Genomic DNA, 19,992 nt, shown 5'->3' on the forward strand with positions numbered 1-19,992 from the left:
TTGGGGTGCTTGCATGGTGATATCGTTCACAGTATCGAAACCTGCTATGAAAAATCGTTTTTTGCCAGTAGATCTGTACAATCGTTCCTTTGTTGATGACAATCAAAGGAAGAAAAAAAACCCGGATACAATTCAAAGAAATAAGACAAATCTGGCGCACAGTGTACTGAAATAAGGCAAAAAATCAGCAGCTAACGTTAACAGTTGGCGCATAGGTTATGAGGAATAAAAACAAAAACACACCGCCCCATTTATTGTTGCGTACGGTATTCAATACTGTTTTATCTGTGTTACAAAACTGCTTATTTATAAACGAATCATGAATGAAAGTGTTCCACTAACAAAGAGTACAGAACGAGCACCTGCATCGATGGCGGAAATTTGTAATGACAGCATAATGATATAGCCAGTTTTGTTGTTTTTTTTAAGCGATGAAGCATTAAGCGGATTTAAACCTGTGATAATGAAATGAAGCTTGAAATATATAATCATTGTATTTGTGAGCACCATAGAGTATGGGCAACAATAACCACAAAATTCCCCTGAGGAAAACTCAATCGGTACCAGATACCCAGGTACTGACTCATTCATTCAATGAATCCGTCATCGTTTTATATTGTCGTCTTGATAAATATATACCGTATAAGTTATTCGGAAAAAATACACGAGGTACTGCAGATCTGAAGGCGAATGAAGCTGACATCAATAAAAATGGCATGTAATATCAGGGCAAGATGGAAGTTTTATGGATATGATAAATATAGTCTTAGATAACCTTTAGTACTCAAATAATACCTGTTATACTGCTTCTTGGATATGTAATTAAGATAAAATAATCTAGGATAATTACTCACTTGCTTAGTCTTTTTCTTTTGTACTTGGCATGGCTCAACTGCTTATGCAACCTTTCATGGTATAGTCTTTTTACTGACATAATCACTTGGTCACCTGTCGATGATGGAATTTACTGGTGGTGTTTTAGTCATTTCAAAACAAGTTAAAAAAGTATAAGACATTGCATTTCTTTCATATACAATGTGTGTTCTCTGTTTTGAAGTATGCCTTCTATTTCCCAGTGTTCATATTTGCATTTAACATTGGATTTAAGCAATACTTTAGAAGTAGAAAATTTTCTGAGTTATTTTGGCCATATGACTCTAAAAGAAAACATTGTTACGGATCACTGCCATCTCACCTCTGTCTGCGTGGGTCGAGTCTAGGATTTGGCCAATGTGGGTATGTGAGAAAGCTTGCCAGTAGCTTCTCATGGGTCGGTGGTTCTTCCCAGGCTTTTCCCATGTTCTTCCTCCACCATTAATACTGGCCGCCATGCATAGCCTATCATGCTGAAAAATGGCGTTAAGCTCAACAACAGCAACAACAACCAAGATTAATTCATTTTTGTTCTATAGAGCCTATGTTAAAATCCCACCTTTATTCTTGTGTCACCTCTTAAGGCATTTAACACTGTTTATAGTAATTAACATTTATTTTGAGTTAGTTTTTGGCATGCAGTTGGTAAAATTGTTTCATTCTTTCTTTGTTTTATTTATATACAGTGCATTGTAATACCAGGTGTTTATCAGCTTATCTTTGTATATACACAGTGTAGTGTAATGCCAGGTGTTTATCTGTTTAAGTTTCTTTGGTGGAATGGAGATGTTATTTTACTTGTAGAAGAAATTACACATCATTCTTGAGATTGAAGCTGTTGATGATTTTGGTTTAGTTTTTATTTTAATGCTGTTGCAGGAGTAAACATTTTAAATAAATTTACATGTACAGTGTTGAAACTTACCATTCTATTTACTAAAACGTGTTTTTTTGTATTGTCGTATTAATGGCTAAGAATTCATTCATGATTTGTATTAAAATAATGAGCATGTGCATTATCCTTTCTATTGATTTGAAAGTGAAGGACTCCAGAGTTCATGACACAGACTCTCAGAAATAGGCTGGGGACTGACTTCGGATTTCATGACACAGACTCTCAGAAATAGGCTGGGAACTTATGAGTTGCATTATTAAAGGGAACAGGACTCATCCTGAAACTGTTGAGAACCCTGATAAATGAGGAGGGTGTCTCTGTTTAAGATCCCAACATTTAATATATCCCAGTCTGTCTGAGTGCACTTCAGCCACATATGCTTCACAGTATTCAGTTGTTAATGTCAACCATTCAGGTAAAAAATAGAGCATCACCCTGACTCAGGGAACTAAGCACAGTATGTGCTGATACTGTTTTCACACAGAAATATACAACAGTAGAATTACAAAGGTGAATTGGGTACAGTGCCTGAAAGAGCATTTGTTTTCTTTTGAATTTGTCTATCTGTTGAAATCTTTTGTGTATACTTAAACCCTGCAGTAACAAAAATAGTTTGAAATACAGTCATCATATCGTGCAGAAATTGTTTTGTCAACAAGGCTAGTGAGGTATCTTTGGATTAGAGCACATCAGTACTTTGACTTCTGTTCCTCAATATTTTCTAGCTTTGTGTCTAAAGAGACATCATTTCTGATGTACAAATTTTCAGCCACTTTCACAGTGTAGTCAAAATTCAGAATGTACACAAGAGAGATAAACTTAAAGCTGCTCATGGTTAACATACAAGTATAGAAAGATAGTTAAAGGATATTTATAAATTATGCAGTAAAAAAGGCACAATACTAAAACATTTCTTTTTAAGACTTGATTGCATTTTGGATTGAACCAACAACCAAAAGTAATGATTATGAATGAAGTGTGATTATCATGCCTTTATTGTATGATATCTCTGTTAGCACTTTGTTGTTTACTGACTGTGAATGAGGTGTGATAATTACACCTTTGTTAGACAGCACCTTTGATGGTATGCCTTTGTTATTTAAATGACTGCAATTGTTTATCTGGTTTTGGTCTGTCCATGATAAAAGTGTTATTATTGAGTTCATTTCCTTGGTGGACCACACTAATACAGTGCTATAACTAGTTAAATGTAAGAAAGGAATTTTGTATCAAAGCCTTTGGAATACGTAGTAATTAGTAATTTGGCAAGGGTAGACATACTGAAATATTCTAACAGAGGAAACTGTGTTTCCAAGAATGTAACAAAAGTCTTTACTGCAATAACATTCTCTATTTACAGTTTATGGGATCTGACCTTGACACTGACTTTAACAAGAACAAATCCAAGAGTACCTGGTTACTGCCTAGGGAAAAATCCACCGATGAACTTGACAAGGTTGATGGTTCATCAAGTCCCAGGATTCCTAAAGTGCAAGTTCCTGTGCCTCTACAGGAGGCCCTCTTTCTGCCAGACTTCCCCAAAAGGGGTGACATAGAGGAACAAGATTTTGAGGTGAGACCTTATGTTCAGATTTTATGTATTGCTACAGCAAAGATTGCTCTGCTTAATTTAAAGGACCAAAATAGAAAAATATCATGGGGTTATACCCATAATAGTCTGACCGAAAAATATTGTGTGGTTATACCCATAATAGTCTAACACAGAAAAATATCATGGGGTTATACCCATAATAGTCTAACACAGAAAAATATCATGGGGTTATACCCATAATAGTCTGACAGAAAAATAGCATGGGGTTATACCCATAATAGTCTGACACAGAAAAATATCATGGGGTTATACATATAATAGTCTGACACAGAAAAATATCACGTGGTTATACCCATAATTGGCTGACACAAAAAAATATCATGGGGTTATGCGCATAATAGTCTGACAGAAAAATATCATGTGGTTATACCCATAATAGTCTGACACAGAAAAATATCATGGGGTTATGCACATAATAGTCTGACAGAAAAATATCATGTGGTTATACCCATAATAGTCTGACACAAAAAAATATGGTGTTATACCCATAATAATCTAACACAAAAAAGTATCATGGGGTTATACCCAAAATAATCTAACAGAGAAAAATATCATGGGGTTATGCGCATAATAGTCTGACAGAAAAATATCATGTGGTTATACCCATAATTGGCTGACACAGAAAAATATCATGGGGTTATGCGCATAATAGTCTGACAGAAAAATATCATGTGGTTATACCCATAATAGTCTGACACAGAAAAATATGGTGTTATACCCATAATAATCTAACACAAAAAAGTATCATGGGGTTATACCCAAAATAATCTAACAGAGAAAAATATCATGGGGTTATGCGCATAATAGTCTGACAGAAAAATATCATGTGGTTATACCCATAATTGGCTGACACAGAAAAATATCATGGGGTTATGTGCATAATAGTCTGACAGAAAAATATCATGTGGTTATACCCATAATAGTCTGACACAGAAAAATATGGTGTTATACCCATAATAATCTAACACAAAAAAGTATCATGGGGTTATACCCAAAATAATCTAACAGAGAAAAATATCATGGGGTTATACCCATAATAGTCTGACACAGAAAAATATCATGGGGTTATACCCATAATAAACTAACACAGAAAATAACTTTTTGTAATTCTTCAGGCACACTATGCTATAACTTACGTTTGGTTCAGAATACTTATAATTTGAATGCCAGACATAATCTGTATTGATATGAACTATAACTTGATGTATTTTAGTTAAAGCCTGGCATAAACTATATTGAAATGAACTATAACTTGATGTATTGCATTTTATTTAATGCCGGGCATAAACTGTGTTCATGTAAAGCATAACACCATATAATAAAGCCCTTAAACTGTATTGATATGAACTATAAAACCATGTACTTCACTTAAAGCTTGGTGTTAACTTTATTGATATGAACTATAACACAATGTACTTTAGTTAAACCCTGGCATAACATGTATTGATATGAACTATAACACCATGTACTTTAGTTACAATGTCTCAGTTACAGGTTTCATCAGTGAAGGAAAATAGTTATTTACTTTCCCTTGAAACAGGTGTAAGGGGACAGAAATTGTGTGCATTAATCCTTTAAATCTTGTTTTCTTATAATTCTTCCCCCCCCCACCCCAAACTGTGCATGAAATAAATTTTGACTAGAATTTACTGTAATGCATTTATCGGTTTTGTGTGGGTTGTTTGGGGGAGGGGAGTTTAAAGAAAACAAAGATATTTTCATCTGTAGTTAAATTTGTACATATTTTTCTAATGTTAGATGGATCCTGTTTTTGTCTGAGCTGAATGTTTTGACATTTACTCTTGCTAAAGACATACTGTCTAAACTTGCTTATAAGTCGAGTCCAACTGTGAACAATGTAGATGCCAATCTACCATCATCTAAGGTGCTGGAAGATCGTGGTCTATGTTGTCTGTTCTTCTGATCACTTATGATAAACTGCATAGATCCAGACATGGCAGCACATTATATGATTGCAGATCTGGGTCTGTAAAGTATGAAGTTGGACTCTAGTTATAAACAATTTTTAAAAAAATGTAAATTCGATTAATAAACTTTATAATGGTGAACAACTAGAGAAAATCTTGGACTTTGGTGGGAATGTGGTTTATATTTTAAAAAATTGACCTAATACTTGAAATATTTTATATTTTTATCTTTGTCTTTTGCTTGATACAGAATTGAACACCTTTACCGCATATCATTTGTTTTATTGTAGTACATTTTTAAATTTATTTGGAAAAGAGTTTTTTTAATATTTTTGGAACCCAGCTTGTTAAAATTGGAATTATATAGCCAGTAAGGTGAGGACACATTGTTAACCCTTTACATACATACATACATACATACATACATACATACATACAGACAGACAGACAGAGAGACATACATACATACATACATACATACATACATACATACATACATACATACATACACACTAACTTACTTAGTTACTTACGGTAAGCAAGCTATTGTTTTTCTTTTGTGGGGCAGATTGTTGACATCATAGCGAAGGGAGCCTTTGGAAATGTTGTAAAGGTGCAGAGGGAAGATGATAAGAAATTTTATGCCATGAAGGTATGGTACTGAGTATCTCTTAATGTTCATCTGTCTTTCTTTCTGTTTGAAGGTATAATATTAAAACAAAGCTTCCTAGTTATGTGTGTGTGTGTGTTTAATGTGGGGGTGACCGAGAAAAGTGGGCTATTGTGCTGTTTTGCTATGTATTTACTATGTCTTGACTTCCATTGTCTGAAGTTGACAAATAACAAGATATGTGTTTAGCTAAAATGCATTTACATGTTTGTTTTTGTTTAAATATTACCTGAAAAATTGCTTATAATCTCACAGATCAAGAATGAATTTTATTTTCACTTGCTGTGTTCTTATTTGACCTCTTGAGTGACTTGAATAGAATTTATTGTTTATCAATGAAATTTTAGATTGCTCTGGTGGCCAGGTGGTTAGAGCTTCTGCCTCGAATGCTGAAGGTTGCGGGTTCGAACCCTGGTCAATCCATATCAAAGAATTGTAAAAATGGTATTAGCTGCTGCCTCACTTGATGCTCAGCATTAAGAGATAAGTGTTAGGACTGGTTGGCCTGGTGTCAGGATAATGTGACTGGAAGGAACATGATGCTACATGTCTGCAGCATGATGCCCCAGTGCTAACTGCACTGCAGCACTGCAGGCATCATAGCAATATGGCTGAAAGCTTTTAAAGCTACATTAAAAAAACAAATCGCAAACACATATTCAGTGAAACTTTGATTTAAAAAACATGTTCACCAAAAATCTCAGGTTAGTGCAAGTGGTGACCCAGTTTCTCAGAGGTTAGCAGGTCATAATGTTTGTGTATACATGCATGATGCTGTTCAGGTAAATATAAAACTGACTACTTCAGATTTGCATGACTCTGATTGTTACAACATAGTTGTAACACCACATACATCATAGTTACCTTATGTACTTGCACATAAGTTGAGTCCAACTGCAGCCTACGTAGACCCAGATCTCTCATCCCATAATGCATTTGGAGATTAGGGTCTACGTTGTTTGTGCTACTGATTACTCCTAAAAAACAGTAGAAACCTAGAGCTGATGGTGCATTGTTAGTCTGCAGATATAGGATCTGTGAAATTTTCAGTTGGACTCATTAGTAAATATATATGGTAGGCTTGCATTTTTGACCAGAATTTACTCCTGTCTGACCACTGATCGAATTGCCATGCTTTTATTTAATGCAATGATTAACTGCATTTTAAAACTAACCTTCTCTTGAAATGAACATTGTAGTTTTAAAAAACATAATTTTGGAAGTGCTTCCGGTATGAGTCAGCGTTTTGTAAATTGTTCAGTAGATAAAGGAAACAGGAGAACTGTGAAGGATATACTGTCCAAAAACAGTAAGTGAAAGGATGTATTATGGATTTATTGCAAAGTTTTGGGTTTTGGATCATACGCTATAAATATTCTTATTGTTTATGTATTTTAGGTGCTCGTTAAGACACAAATCATTGTGGAAAGTGCAATACAGCAAGTGAAAGATGAAGCAGCAATACAGGTAAAATAACAATTTACTAGGATATACTAACTTATATACTTGCATATACATTGTGTGGAAAAGCAAACTGGATAGACCCAAATCTGCTGTCATATTGATGCTGCTGGTACATTATATGACAGCAGATCTAGGTTTGTGCAATTTTTTAGGAGTAATCAGTAGAATAGACAACCCAGACCTATGAGTTTATTATGTATGGCAGATCAGGGTCCATGTTGTTTGCAGGTGGATGTGACTTACAAGCAAGTATATATGGTACCTTGTGATATGAACTTTTTAGTATGTTGCACAGAGTAGGGTACAGCTTATGTTAGAAATGTAATAAAAGCATTTTCTTTTGTTGTCACCATTTATGAATTAAAAGATTTTGTGTTTGTATCCAAACCACTTGCACATATGCTGACAGAAAAGTTTGAATGTTGTATTTTGCAAGGATAAATATTGTATCAAAAAGGTGACTGTGACATACTTGTCACATGCATGCTGTTAAGCCACATGAGTCTGTTCATCACAGAAGATTAATTGACTATCATGTGAATTAAAATTAAAACTTGTGCAATAAAGCCTGAACCTCCCAAAATATATATGATGCATGAATAATTTAAATGGAGTCTAGCAGCATGTTGCTGTGTATAGGGTTGTCTTTTTTGGTTGTGGTAACCAAGGTAATTTTTTGTGTGTTTTGTGGTGGCCTTATTCATGCGTGTTTCACATTACCTGCACACCTAAGCACACACTGTATTGTGGTGGCCTTATTCATGCGTGTTTCACACTACCTGCACACCTAAGCACGCTCTGTATTGTGGTGGCCTTATTCATGTGTGTTTCACATTACCTGCACACCTATGCACACTGTTATGTGGTGGCCTTATTCATGTGTTTCATACTACCTGCACACCTGTGCACACTCTGTATTTTCCATATTTTGTACCAAAAAAGTAGCAAATATGACTTTCAAGTGCCAATCTGATTTTGTGTGAGGTAAAAATACAGAATCTTTGTATTTAGCAAGTACAAAAATAAAGAAAATGAATTACAAAAGCAGCCTGCCTTGGTTAGCTCTGTATTGAATTGATGGGTTGTGTGCAAAACACTCTGCAACAGTACATGTGTAGGGTTTCTTTGTCTTCTGTAAGTAGTGTAAACAAAATCATGGTTGAGAGGGATTCATAAGATGAATTTGAAATGACGTCTATGAGGATGAGAGTTGGCTGAGGAAGAATAAAAAACTACAACAAAAGACGTGAAGAAACAAGTACAGCAGTTTATCACAGCAAACAGCAAGACTTGGCAGACAAGTACAGCAGTTTATCACATCAAACAGCAAGACTTGGCTGTTCATTTCTGCTAGCAGAAAGGGTAATTGTTGTACCTTTGGCAGACTATGTGAAATTAATATTTCAGTTGGGGTGGTAGCAGGAATGTCATCTCTTGCCACATAGAATTGAAGAAGCATAAAGAGATTGACAAGGCAAGGAGAATGACTGTACTTACATCATTTTGTTTAGCTTACAAGATGGTATAAAGATGTGTTGGTGGGCCTGCACTGACTAATTATGGTGGCCATCCTGTGTAACCCATCATCACATGTATACCAATATACTTTCTATGGTGATCAATGCATCAGTAGTCAGTACTAGTCTAGAATGAGATGTAAGTAACCTCGCATCTTGTCCACACCACTGTCAGCATTGCCTTAATTTATGTCAGTCTTCTGGTCATATCCAGTCCAGGGCACAAGATGTAGAAAAAGTGCCCAGCACACAGTTGCTATTTTTAGAGCCTGAGTCTTGATGTAGATGCAAAAGGCACTGGATTTGGTGATCAGTACTCCCAGGATATTCATTGCCAGACATCTGAAGGTATTACCGACTGGCTCCATTGTGACCCACTACAAGCTATGGTGATTTTCCTTTCCCAGATATTTAGTACCCATCCCAATCTCAGAGCCAGCACTTGTAGATTTCCAAGCCACATTTAATTTCCTTGTTACTCTGCCCAATTGTAGATACCATAACAAGATGTTTCTTTGTCACTTCACAACTTGGACTTTGAAGATGTATGTTCAAATCCATTCTTGTATCATTGATCAAACAAGGCCCAGGAAAAATGTAACATTTCACAAATTCACTTCAGAAATCTTCTGGCTTTTGTCTCTTGAGTTCTGTTGACCTTCTGGTCCATTAATGACAACTTATAGAATTCCTGAACCCATTGATTTTATAACCATGAAAGACCGGCTTTCTTTGAAACACTGCAATGTGGTTGAGCCAGTGACATCTTGTACTGCATGAAAAGGCTGCTTAAGGACCCAAGTGTTGACAGGCCTGTCTTCATGCAGTGACCACTCCCATCCGACTTTGATCTGGTCTTTTAGAAACATTCTTCCACAGTGCAGTCCCAGTCTTTGACAGAGATCTTTGAATGCATATACCATATTTGCCAGCCTATAAGATGATACTTTTTGACCAGAAAATCTTAGCTTCCTCTTTTACTCCAAATCGACTTATATATGGATTTTATCATCCAAATTGCTTTATCGTATGTCACATCATTTTTTGTATAGAAAAATATTCTCCAAAAGTATGAAAAAAAAGTGTGCAAAATTTCATTTTGGGGAAGAGATCGTGTATGAAAAAATATAGGACTCCACATTGAGGATTTGAAACAGTTTCTTGATCATCAATATTAAATATGAGATGCAGTTGCAGTAAAGCAGTATGCATTAGTAATATATGTTGTTTGTAATACATTGTTTAAATTTGATACAGGTGCGTTAGAATCAAAAAGTTAGAAGACGAATAACCATGAAAGAGACATATTGCATCGCAATTTTTTTACTGCATCTTATGATCAAATAAAAATGATGCCCCATTAAGAGAGAAAGAGAGATGTATTTACGATTGTACGGTAATCTTTTATTGTTCACTTACTTGATAACTGTGATCATACCAATTAATACCACAAGGTAAGCAATTCCTTCTAGTTTTATCTATCACTTACGTTGTTCACTAATCACGTGGCTTTGTAGTGGTATGTACATTCTAATTAAATATGCAACAGCTGTAGTCAGGTTTTCCAAAGATAACACCTGTCTGAGGGCAAGATTTGGCAGACCAGATCAGATTAGTGAGGCTACCAATAGGGGAATGAGGCTAGCCATGGGTATTATGAATATGGTACCACATAATGAAAGGAAATGCCAGGTGTTACTCATGTAAATTCCTCAACCAGTGACATCTTTTGAACTGGTCGATAGGACTGACAGCAATTTAAAGTAACATATAAGCATAAGCAAAGATCAAAAACAATTGCCGCCTAAGTACAGGAAGAGTCCATGCTCTTGAAAAAAGTAATCTTATTTGTTGGGAATGGAGATCTTGTTATACTTGCAAAGAAAATTAGATGAAATGTGAAGTGGTCATTCTTGGGATTTAATCAAGTAAATGGAGTCTTTATGGATATGACTATTGTGAATATTCAAACCCTGAAGGGGTATGGTATGTATTCTCATAGTTTACATTTACTATTTAATTTATTATTTTTTCTCTCTTTGACAAAAGCTCCAGCTAAACAGGGGCAGTAAGGCGAAGAACAAAAACCCACAAAGATCTGGAATCTCTCTCTCTCTCTCTCTCATATATATTGGGCCATATTTTATTTTGCTCATGAGTGCAGGAAGAAAAATGCAAGGGAATATATATGTATCTCTCTCTGTATCTCTCTCTGTATCTCTCTTCCCCCTGCCCAAAAAAACAAAAATGTGGAAAAAGTATTTCAGCAATTATGCCATTTCCCTTTTGCTGGTAATCTGAAATAGCATACATTGATACTTTTAATATTTATGAAACCAGAAGTTATTATAGTTATATTCCTCACAGCATTGCAAATTTTATCCTATCTGTGACTCAATTCATTTTCAGGTCAGTGTCATTATATGTAGCTAAAAGTACATAATACATTTAAAATATTTTGTTTGAAACAAATTAGGTACTTTGAGTTACATTTATTGATCCAGATGAGAAAGGTTACTGAGTTACAGATAGGAAAAACTTTGTGGTGCTGTGAGGAACAAAGTTAAAAAGATGAAGCAGAGGTATTGATCTGGCCTTGTCTTTTATTTACTATCGACTTATATATGGATGAAGGATGGAAAATTTGCTAAATTTGTTCATTCGACTTATACTCTGCATTGACTTAAATGTTGGCAAATAAGGTACTAGACACAGTTCATCATAATTAACTACTGGTTCTCATTGTCATAGCCAATGCGGGGGCCCAGAGTGGCTGAGTGGTCTAAAGCACTCACTGTTCTGGATCACTGCCATCACGCCTCTGTCTGCGTGGGTTTGAGTCTTATGCCTGGCTAGTGTGGGTATGTGAGAAAGCCTGCCAGTAGCTTCTTGTGGGTCGGTGGTTCTTCCCGTGGTTTTCCAGGGTTCTTCCTCCACCAGTTATACTGGCTGCCATGTATAGCCCATCTTGTGCTGAAAAATGGCATTAAACACTTCAACAGTGACAACATAGCCAATGCCTCCATGCTTAATCTTGTCATCTTTGCTATCTTTGAGCAAGCCTAGGTTCTGCTTTTGAGACTTCTCACAGTAAGCATGCATAGAAATCCATGTTGTGCATGATGGATGTACTCAACAGCTCAGCCCAACATTTAATTTGCCAATTCTATAGCTGCATCTGTTAACCTCAAACCCATGCATATGCATAACTGTACACATATGCCCTGATAGAAGGAAACCATCAGAGATAAGATTATGTCTTCCAAACTTCTATTACATGGCCATATAGATCAGGTAAGGAAATGGTTTGCCAAAGCAGTGACCCATTTGCATGCTTAACAGCCTAGAGCCCCACCTTTATTTCCCAAGGGAGACTAGATGAATAGAAAGAATCTCGCTAGGGCACTTGCAGTGGGAAGCCCTCCTCAACACCATTCACTTTGTCAAAGGCCCAGATTTCCAGAGCATGGGGCAACACAGCACAGTGAAAAAAAAGCAGAACTGATTATAGTGCCTCAGGATTTACATTCATTGCATGAACATGTTTGGATGATGTATTTGATGGAGAAACTCATTTTTGGTGTAAAATATGTTTCTTTGATAATACAGTCACACCTGTCCTGATGGTTACCTGTATTCAGCAGTCACCTGGTCACAACAGCCATTTTGATTTCCCCACAGCAAATATCCTATATAAATGTCCTCTTTTAATGGTCACCTGCCTTCATTGGTTAGATGCAAGGTGTTTCCTAACCAAGCAATGGTTTCATCTTGGTTTAAGCAGTCACTATAGCATAACAGCAGTGACCACTGAAAGTAGGCAGATTTAAAGTTCTTTTGTTTAATGAGCAAGGCATTGCTTTGATAAAGGAATATCATACAAATTGATATTTAAGCATTTCATATCTCAGTTGAACTTATCATACTCCAGTTACACTGTCAAACTCAAAGGTGTCAACATGTGGGCTTTGAAAGCATGGCACTTTTTATCTACTTTAAATATAAGATCAAAGCAATTCATTTGCTGGATGGTGGGAAAAATAGTTGGGTCTCTGCATCAGAAATGGAAATCACCTTTTGTGTCTGTATGACAGGTATTTGTCTGGGAATGAAAGCTATTCCTGAAGAAAAGCTTTCATCTTTGAGAAGAGATATGAGTTACATCCCTTTTCATTAGGGTCAGGTATCATTCCGTATTCAAAATGCATCTGTAAAGGCAGGTAAATTTCATTTCATGGCTCACCATGAATAGCCATATACAGCCTCGTTTTATTTTCTGTTCATCACAGGTGTCTCAGGTAAGTCGACTGTCTTTTAATCTTGGTGAGTTGAGCAATTAATTAAGATATTCATTTTTTTATAGCATAAACAACCTAAGATCAATGTATATTTTTTAAGTCAGTGATGATTTTATTTCTGAGATGGATTAAAGTGAACAGAATACAGTAATCTATTGTGGAAATATAAATTTGGGACAGAACAACGTATATCCATAATTATGATTTTGTTGTAGGGTGTACATAAACAATATTGATAATGTAATGATAATAATGATGATGATAGTAATAACAATATTAGGTGCATGGTATTTGTTCAAAAATCAATTTTAAAAGGTGAACCTTTGCACAGTGGTCACCTGTGTGCAACAGCCAGTTATTGACTACTATTGACAGGTTTAACTGTACTTGTCTGATCACAGTGATGGCACTCTCTCCCAAGTCCTCTCCATAGTTACCTACTTGAAATGTATATGCACTTGCACTTTTATTGCCAAAACAATTCAAAAGACATGATTAACATTATTTTGGAGTGTTTTATGAGCTAATGGATATATTCCTAAAATGTTATGTTGAGCTGAGTACTGTTAAAGGGACATTTTTGCTGTAAAAATTGGTGTATCATCCTACACCTTTTTATGTTGTATCTTGAACTCATACTAATATGGATATGTGTTCAGAGTAGTATGATTTGTTTTAGCAAACTAGGTCACTAGGTCAACCAAACCAAATTTGTATGGCCTAGTTTTGGGGTCATGTTACATTTGGAGTCAAATCATAACTGTCAGAAGTGTTATGTTTGGGCCAAAGAAATGTTTTTATTTTGGTTCAGTGATTTTTCTTGCCAGTACTAGTAGTCTTAAGTGGTCTCCATTAGATGGATTTAACTACTTGTACTAGTAGTCTTGGGTGATCTCAGTTATATGAATTGAACCACTTGTACTAGTAATCTTAGATGATCTCAGATGAATTTAACCACTTGTACTAGTAGTCACAGTTGATCTCAGATGAATTTAACCAATTGTTTAGTCTAGTAGTCTTAGTTGAACTCAATGAGATGGATTTAACAACTTGTACTAGTAGTCTTAGGTGGTCTTATTTGGATGGATTTAACCACTTGTACTAGTAGTCTTAGGTGGTCTCATTTGGATGGATTTAACCACTTGTACTAGTAGTCTTAGGTGGTCTCATTTGGATGGATTTAACCATCTATACTAGCAGTCTTAGTTAGTATCAATTTCATGGACTCAGCCATATCATGTAAACAAGTCCACCTTATTAATATAGCCCAGAAGATGACATAAACAATGTAATAAATTATGAAGTTGAGTAAATCAAGTTACTGGTAGTTTGATCCACAGGGAAACTTTTAAAAGTTTTCCACATAAAGAAACCTTTAAAAGTTTTCCGCTCAACTGATGCAAGGGAAAATGTATCATAGTTATTAGTTCCAATTTGAGTCTGTTAAAGTTTTAAACAAGCTAAGTGTCATGGGAGTTTCACTGTTGATGTTGCAGATCTGCAGAAGCTGACAGTAACAGTAAACTGACGTTGCCAGCATTGTTATTTTATCTATCAGTTTACAATGTAAAGTAGAGGAGAGAGAAAATGAACATACAATTTTGGAAGATGAGATTTGATTTAAAGAAATCTTAATCTTAAGTGACTTCACGAAGTCATTAAACACTTAGATTACATAGACAGAAAAGAAAAGAAGTTGGCATCTTTTTTGTTTAAAATTACACATCCTACATGAGAGACAGATAATTAAATTTAATACATTACCAGTATCCATGTTTAGGTGATTGGGCCAAGTATAATTTTTATTTTTGACCAGACAAAAGCATTTTTCACATTGAAAGGTAAAGGTTTGTGCCAAATGTAAATCATTGAGTGATTCAGTGAAGAGTTGTGTATTGTTATGAAGGTTAGGCATGAAAATATAACCAATCTTATGTTTAAATCTTAGGCATGAAAATATAACCAATCTTATGCTTAAAGTTTAGACATGAAAATATAACCAATCTTATGATTAAAGTTTAGACATGAAAATATAACCAATCTTATGATTAAAGTTTAAGTATGAAAATATAACCAATCTTATGTTTAAATCTTAGGCATGAAAATATAACCGATCTTATGATAGACATGAAAATATAACCAATCTTATGATTAAAGTTTAGGCATGAAAATATAACCAGTCTTATGTTTAAATCTTAGGCATGAAAATATAACCAATCTTATGATTAAAGTTTAGACATGAAAATATAACCAATCTTATGTTTAAATCTTAGGCATGAAAATATAACCAATCTTATGTTTAAATCTTAGGCATGAAAATATAACCAATCTTATGTTTAAATCTTAGGCATGAAAATATAACCAATCTTGTGCTTAAAGTTTAGGCATGAAAATATAACCAATCTTATGCTTAAAGTGACATTAAATACCAACCAACCATGTCCATGTTTGAATACTTACACTGATCATAATGATAAACAAATTATTATAATTATAAGACATCTTTTATTTCTTTGGCACATTTAAGCAATAGTTAAGATATCTATTGATGATTTTGGTCACCTGGTTCATGCATGGTACATGTACTTTTTGATGTGGTATTCTGGATTGACCTACATTATCTGTCTGCTTTAACCTTTAATTGAAATGGTTCTTCTTGCAATATCCAACATAAATATCTAGCAGTGTGCATGCACTGTGCGTGGTTTATATAATCAAGGTAATTCTGTTATACTGTAGCGTGGTTTATGTAATCAAGGTAATTCTGCCATACTGTAGCGTGGTTAATGTAATCAAGGTAATTCTGTCATACTGTAGCATGGTTTATGTAATCAGGGTAATTCTGCCATACTGTAGCGTGGTTTTTGTAATCAAGGTAATTCTGCCATACTATAGCGTGATTAATGTAATCAAGGTAATTCTGCCATACTGTAGCGTGGTTTATGTAATCAAGGTAATTCTGCCATACTGTAGCGTGGTTTATGTAAACAAGGTAATTCTGCCATACTGTAGCATGGTTTATATAATCAAGGTAATTTTGCCGTACTGTAGCATGGTTTATGTAATCAAGGTAATTCTGCCATACTGTAGTATGATTTACGTAAACAAGGTAATTCTGCCATACTGTAGTATGGTTTATGTAAACAAGGTAATTCTGCCATACTGTAGCATAGTTTACATAATCAAGGTAATTCTGCCATACTGTAGCATGGTTTATGTAATCAAGGTACATCTGCCATACTGTAGCGTGGTTTATGTAATCAAGGTAATTCTGCCATACTGTAGCATGGTTTATATAATCAAGGTAATTTTGCCATACTGTAGCATGGTTTATGTAATCAGGGTAATTCTGCCATACTGTAGCGTGGTTTTTGTAATCAAGGTAATTCTGCCATACTATAGCGTGATTAATGTAATCAAGGTAATTCTGCCATACTGTAGTGTGGTTTATGTAATCAAGGTAATTCTGCCATACTGTAGCGTGGTTTATGTAATCAAGGTAATTCTGCCATACTGTAGCATGGTTTATATAATCAAGGTAATTTTGCCATACTGTAGCATGGTTTATGTAATCAAGGTAATTCTGCCATACTGTAGTGTGGTTTATGTAAACAAGGTAATTCTGCCATACTGTAGTATGGTTTATGTAAACAAGGTAATTCTGCCATACTGTAGCATAGTTTACATAATCAAGGTAATTCTGCCATACTGTAGCATGGTTTATGTAATCAAGGTAATTCTACCATACTGTAATGTGGTTTATGTAAACAAGGTAATTCTGCCATATGATTAATGCTTAACAATAACTATTTTCGGTTAAAGCTGAAATGGACAGGTCATTCAGTTTGACAGCTAATTTGTTTTCTACTTGTATGTAAACAGAGGGTTAATAAAATTAGTGCTGAAAAGGATTTTTAAAAACTCATCTTGTTTTTTGTTACTCAGCATTTTATATGTTCTCAGCTGAAACATGTCCAAGAATAGGAGGATTGTTATAAACATCACGTGCATAAAATTACTAATCAGAGCCATTGGAATATATGACCTGTCATTTTATTATATTTGTCTCATTGCCTAGTTTTGGAATATATGACATGCCATTTTATTAATTTTGTCTTGTCACATTGTTAACATATTTATAAGGGCAGATATTTTCATTTTAAATCTGTATTTTTGTGATGGGATTTAGAGAGAGATACCTATGTGCAGATTTTACTATCTTCGGATATTGATTATTTGGCAGATTATCTAATATCACAGTAATAATTTGATTTTAGCATGGATATGCTATATGCTGTGTTGATTATTTGGTAGATTATCTAATATCACAATAATAATTCATGATAGCAGTTAGCACAGATATGCTATATGCTCTGTTGATTATATGGTAGATATCCTAATATCACAGTAATAATTCATAATAGCAGTTAGCACAGATATGCTATATGCTCTGTTGATCAGGAAAAAAACTTTTTATCAGATGCATATTTCTGAGTAACTTAGCTTCTTGGAATATTATGGACTACTTTCTGTCTTGCTAGCACTTGAAAGTAGCAGTTCAACATCTTTGTATTTGTAAACATCCATTAAGATCTTTTGCCAAGAACATGCTAGTGGAGAGAGAGCAGTCACTTGTCTGTGGCCAGGGTTTTGGTTGCAGCTTTTTAGCAATGCTTAGATTGTGTTCTTGGCATGCAGTCCCTGGCCTTCTATAATGTTGATGTTTTTCATAATCATACAATAAAATCATGTGACTGGTTAATGACAGATCTTTAGTCCTTTGCTTTAAGCTTATCTATGAAATAATTTCACTTTTCTTTTCAGTCCATTTTAGGAGATCATCCATTTATTGTAAAATGTCAGGAATATTGGCAATCAAGGAAGCATGTGTATATAGGTGAGTATCACAAACACTGCTGTCTTAATTTGAATAGATAGCTCAGTGAGTACAGAATTTAGTTCATCTCACAGAGATCTTTTGGTTTAATTTGGTGAGAACATAATGTCTGTTCTACATCCCAGAGCCTGCTAGGGGTAGTTCTAGGTTTGAATTCTTGACCTGCATTCCCAAAAGCTTCATTAATTTAATCAGTTGTATCAACTTGAATATAAATATGGTGAGTTGTTTAACAGTTAAAATCTATGTAGATAATAATGAAATCACTAAATTTCTTGCTTAAGTCATTTCTTGTATCACATGACATGCTTTCAGAGTTACATGTATTTTATTGCTGTTAGAAGCATTTTACAGCACAGCATGCTAACAATTCATTTTTCTTTACAAAACGTGGAATTGTTTATTACATTGTTATGGCTGCTGTAAAAAATCTATCAATATATCAAAAATTGCTTAGAAAATATGTATCCCCTTTCATCCTGGTCAGCTTTGTTGAGTTAGATTTCAACTGTGTAGGAATTATTGTGAATAAGCATGAAAAAATGTCCATTGGTTACATTTATTTAATATGTGTAGGCATTTATTTAACTAGTATTGATGTGCAAAGAGAGAGGCTTTCACAAACTCATAATAAATTGATTCGTATTTTCAGTGTTAGAATATGTACCTCATGGAGACATGTTTACCTTGTGGACCTACCACGGATATTTCCCCGAGAGTTTGGTCAAACTTTATGTTGCTGAAATGGCCATGGTTCTAGGTAGGTAACAAGGAGCAAAACACAATTATATTGATTCCAGAAATTAGAGACCATGAAAATGTGTTCTACAGTTTACAATTCATACAGGAAAAAGGTGGAAGTGGTAATATTGCAACATTTTCATTGTCAGGGTTATTAAAGATAATAATTCTTGAATTCTTTTGAATTCTTCTAGTTAGACTAGTAGGTATCAGGTCTTGACCTTATTGAGTCAAACTTGGTTTGGGGTCATCGTGTTATGTAACTTATTGTACAATGTGGAAGGTGTCAGTCAAGTTAGGATATGTTAATATTTATCCTTTGAACTCTACAGTATGGTGGGTGAAGGTGCATGTTTGGCATATTCTCATTTGAGTACATTCCCCAATCACATTATTGTTAGGAAATTAAACTCCGCTACCTCTTGAATACAGTCATACCAAAAGATGAAAATTGAATCTTTTCTGTGTATATACTTTATACATGAAGATAATAAACTCACTTTGGCTACTCTACTTTCAGCAAGGTCCTGAAGACCTCCAAAAATTCTTTGAATGTCTTTATGATTTCAAATGATCAGAGTCAGTTTATCAGATGATAGTAAGCTTTTTACAGCATGTTATAAATATTATTTTCGAATTTTGATCAATATTTATGTGAATTATTTGCACAATGTGGACATCTTTAATTGTGACTTTGTGCTCCATCTTGTTATTGTTGGTATGTGTTTGTTGGGTTTTCTTAGCATGCACTGTATATATATTTCTCCTTTGAATTCTTTCCCCAGTCACATTAACATTTGTGATAGAAGTCTGCTACATCCTGAATCCAGCCCTACTGAGAAATTTTTTTCTTTTCTGTAATGTAGTCAAAGGGCAATAACACTTGCCCATTACTTCCCCTGCCATCACTAAGCATCAGTTTTTCAGTTTAGTATCCATACAAGATACCTCTTGTTAATCCACACCAAATCTGTGTTAAATTGGAACCATCCTAACAGGATTTTGGGTTTATTTGGATTAATATTCAATCCTAAAGTGCTTAATATATATTTTCTTTTAATTTTGCATATATTTTTTTAAGTTGGTCACTTTTTCAG

The 19,992-nt window shown here is 34.7% G+C and overlaps 1 protein-coding gene across 1 annotated transcript in view; it reads left to right on the plus strand.

The window, feature by feature from the left end:
• The first annotated feature begins 209 nt into the window (after window positions 1-209).
• Window positions 210-19,992, plus strand: part of LOC149775711 (ribosomal protein S6 kinase-related protein-like) — a 77,708-nt gene continuing 57,925 nt past the window's right edge. The window contains exons 1-6 of the mRNA XM_089942941.1: window positions 210-575; window positions 3,129-3,341; window positions 5,877-5,960; window positions 7,377-7,445; window positions 18,082-18,154; window positions 18,807-18,914. Of these exons, the coding sequence (XP_089799067.1) occupies window positions 516-575; window positions 3,129-3,341; window positions 5,877-5,960; window positions 7,377-7,445; window positions 18,082-18,154; window positions 18,807-18,914 (607 nt within the window). The 5' untranslated portion in view covers window positions 210-515. The remainder of the gene's footprint in view (window positions 576-3,128; window positions 3,342-5,876; window positions 5,961-7,376; window positions 7,446-18,081; window positions 18,155-18,806; window positions 18,915-19,992) is intronic.

Source organism: Sinohyriopsis cumingii, chromosome 19, assembly GCF_028554795.1.
Source record: "Sinohyriopsis cumingii isolate HCF-2022 chromosome 19, ASM2855479v2, whole genome shotgun sequence".
In the NCBI taxonomy this organism is placed as follows: domain Eukaryota; kingdom Metazoa; phylum Mollusca; class Bivalvia; order Unionida; family Unionidae; genus Sinohyriopsis; species Sinohyriopsis cumingii.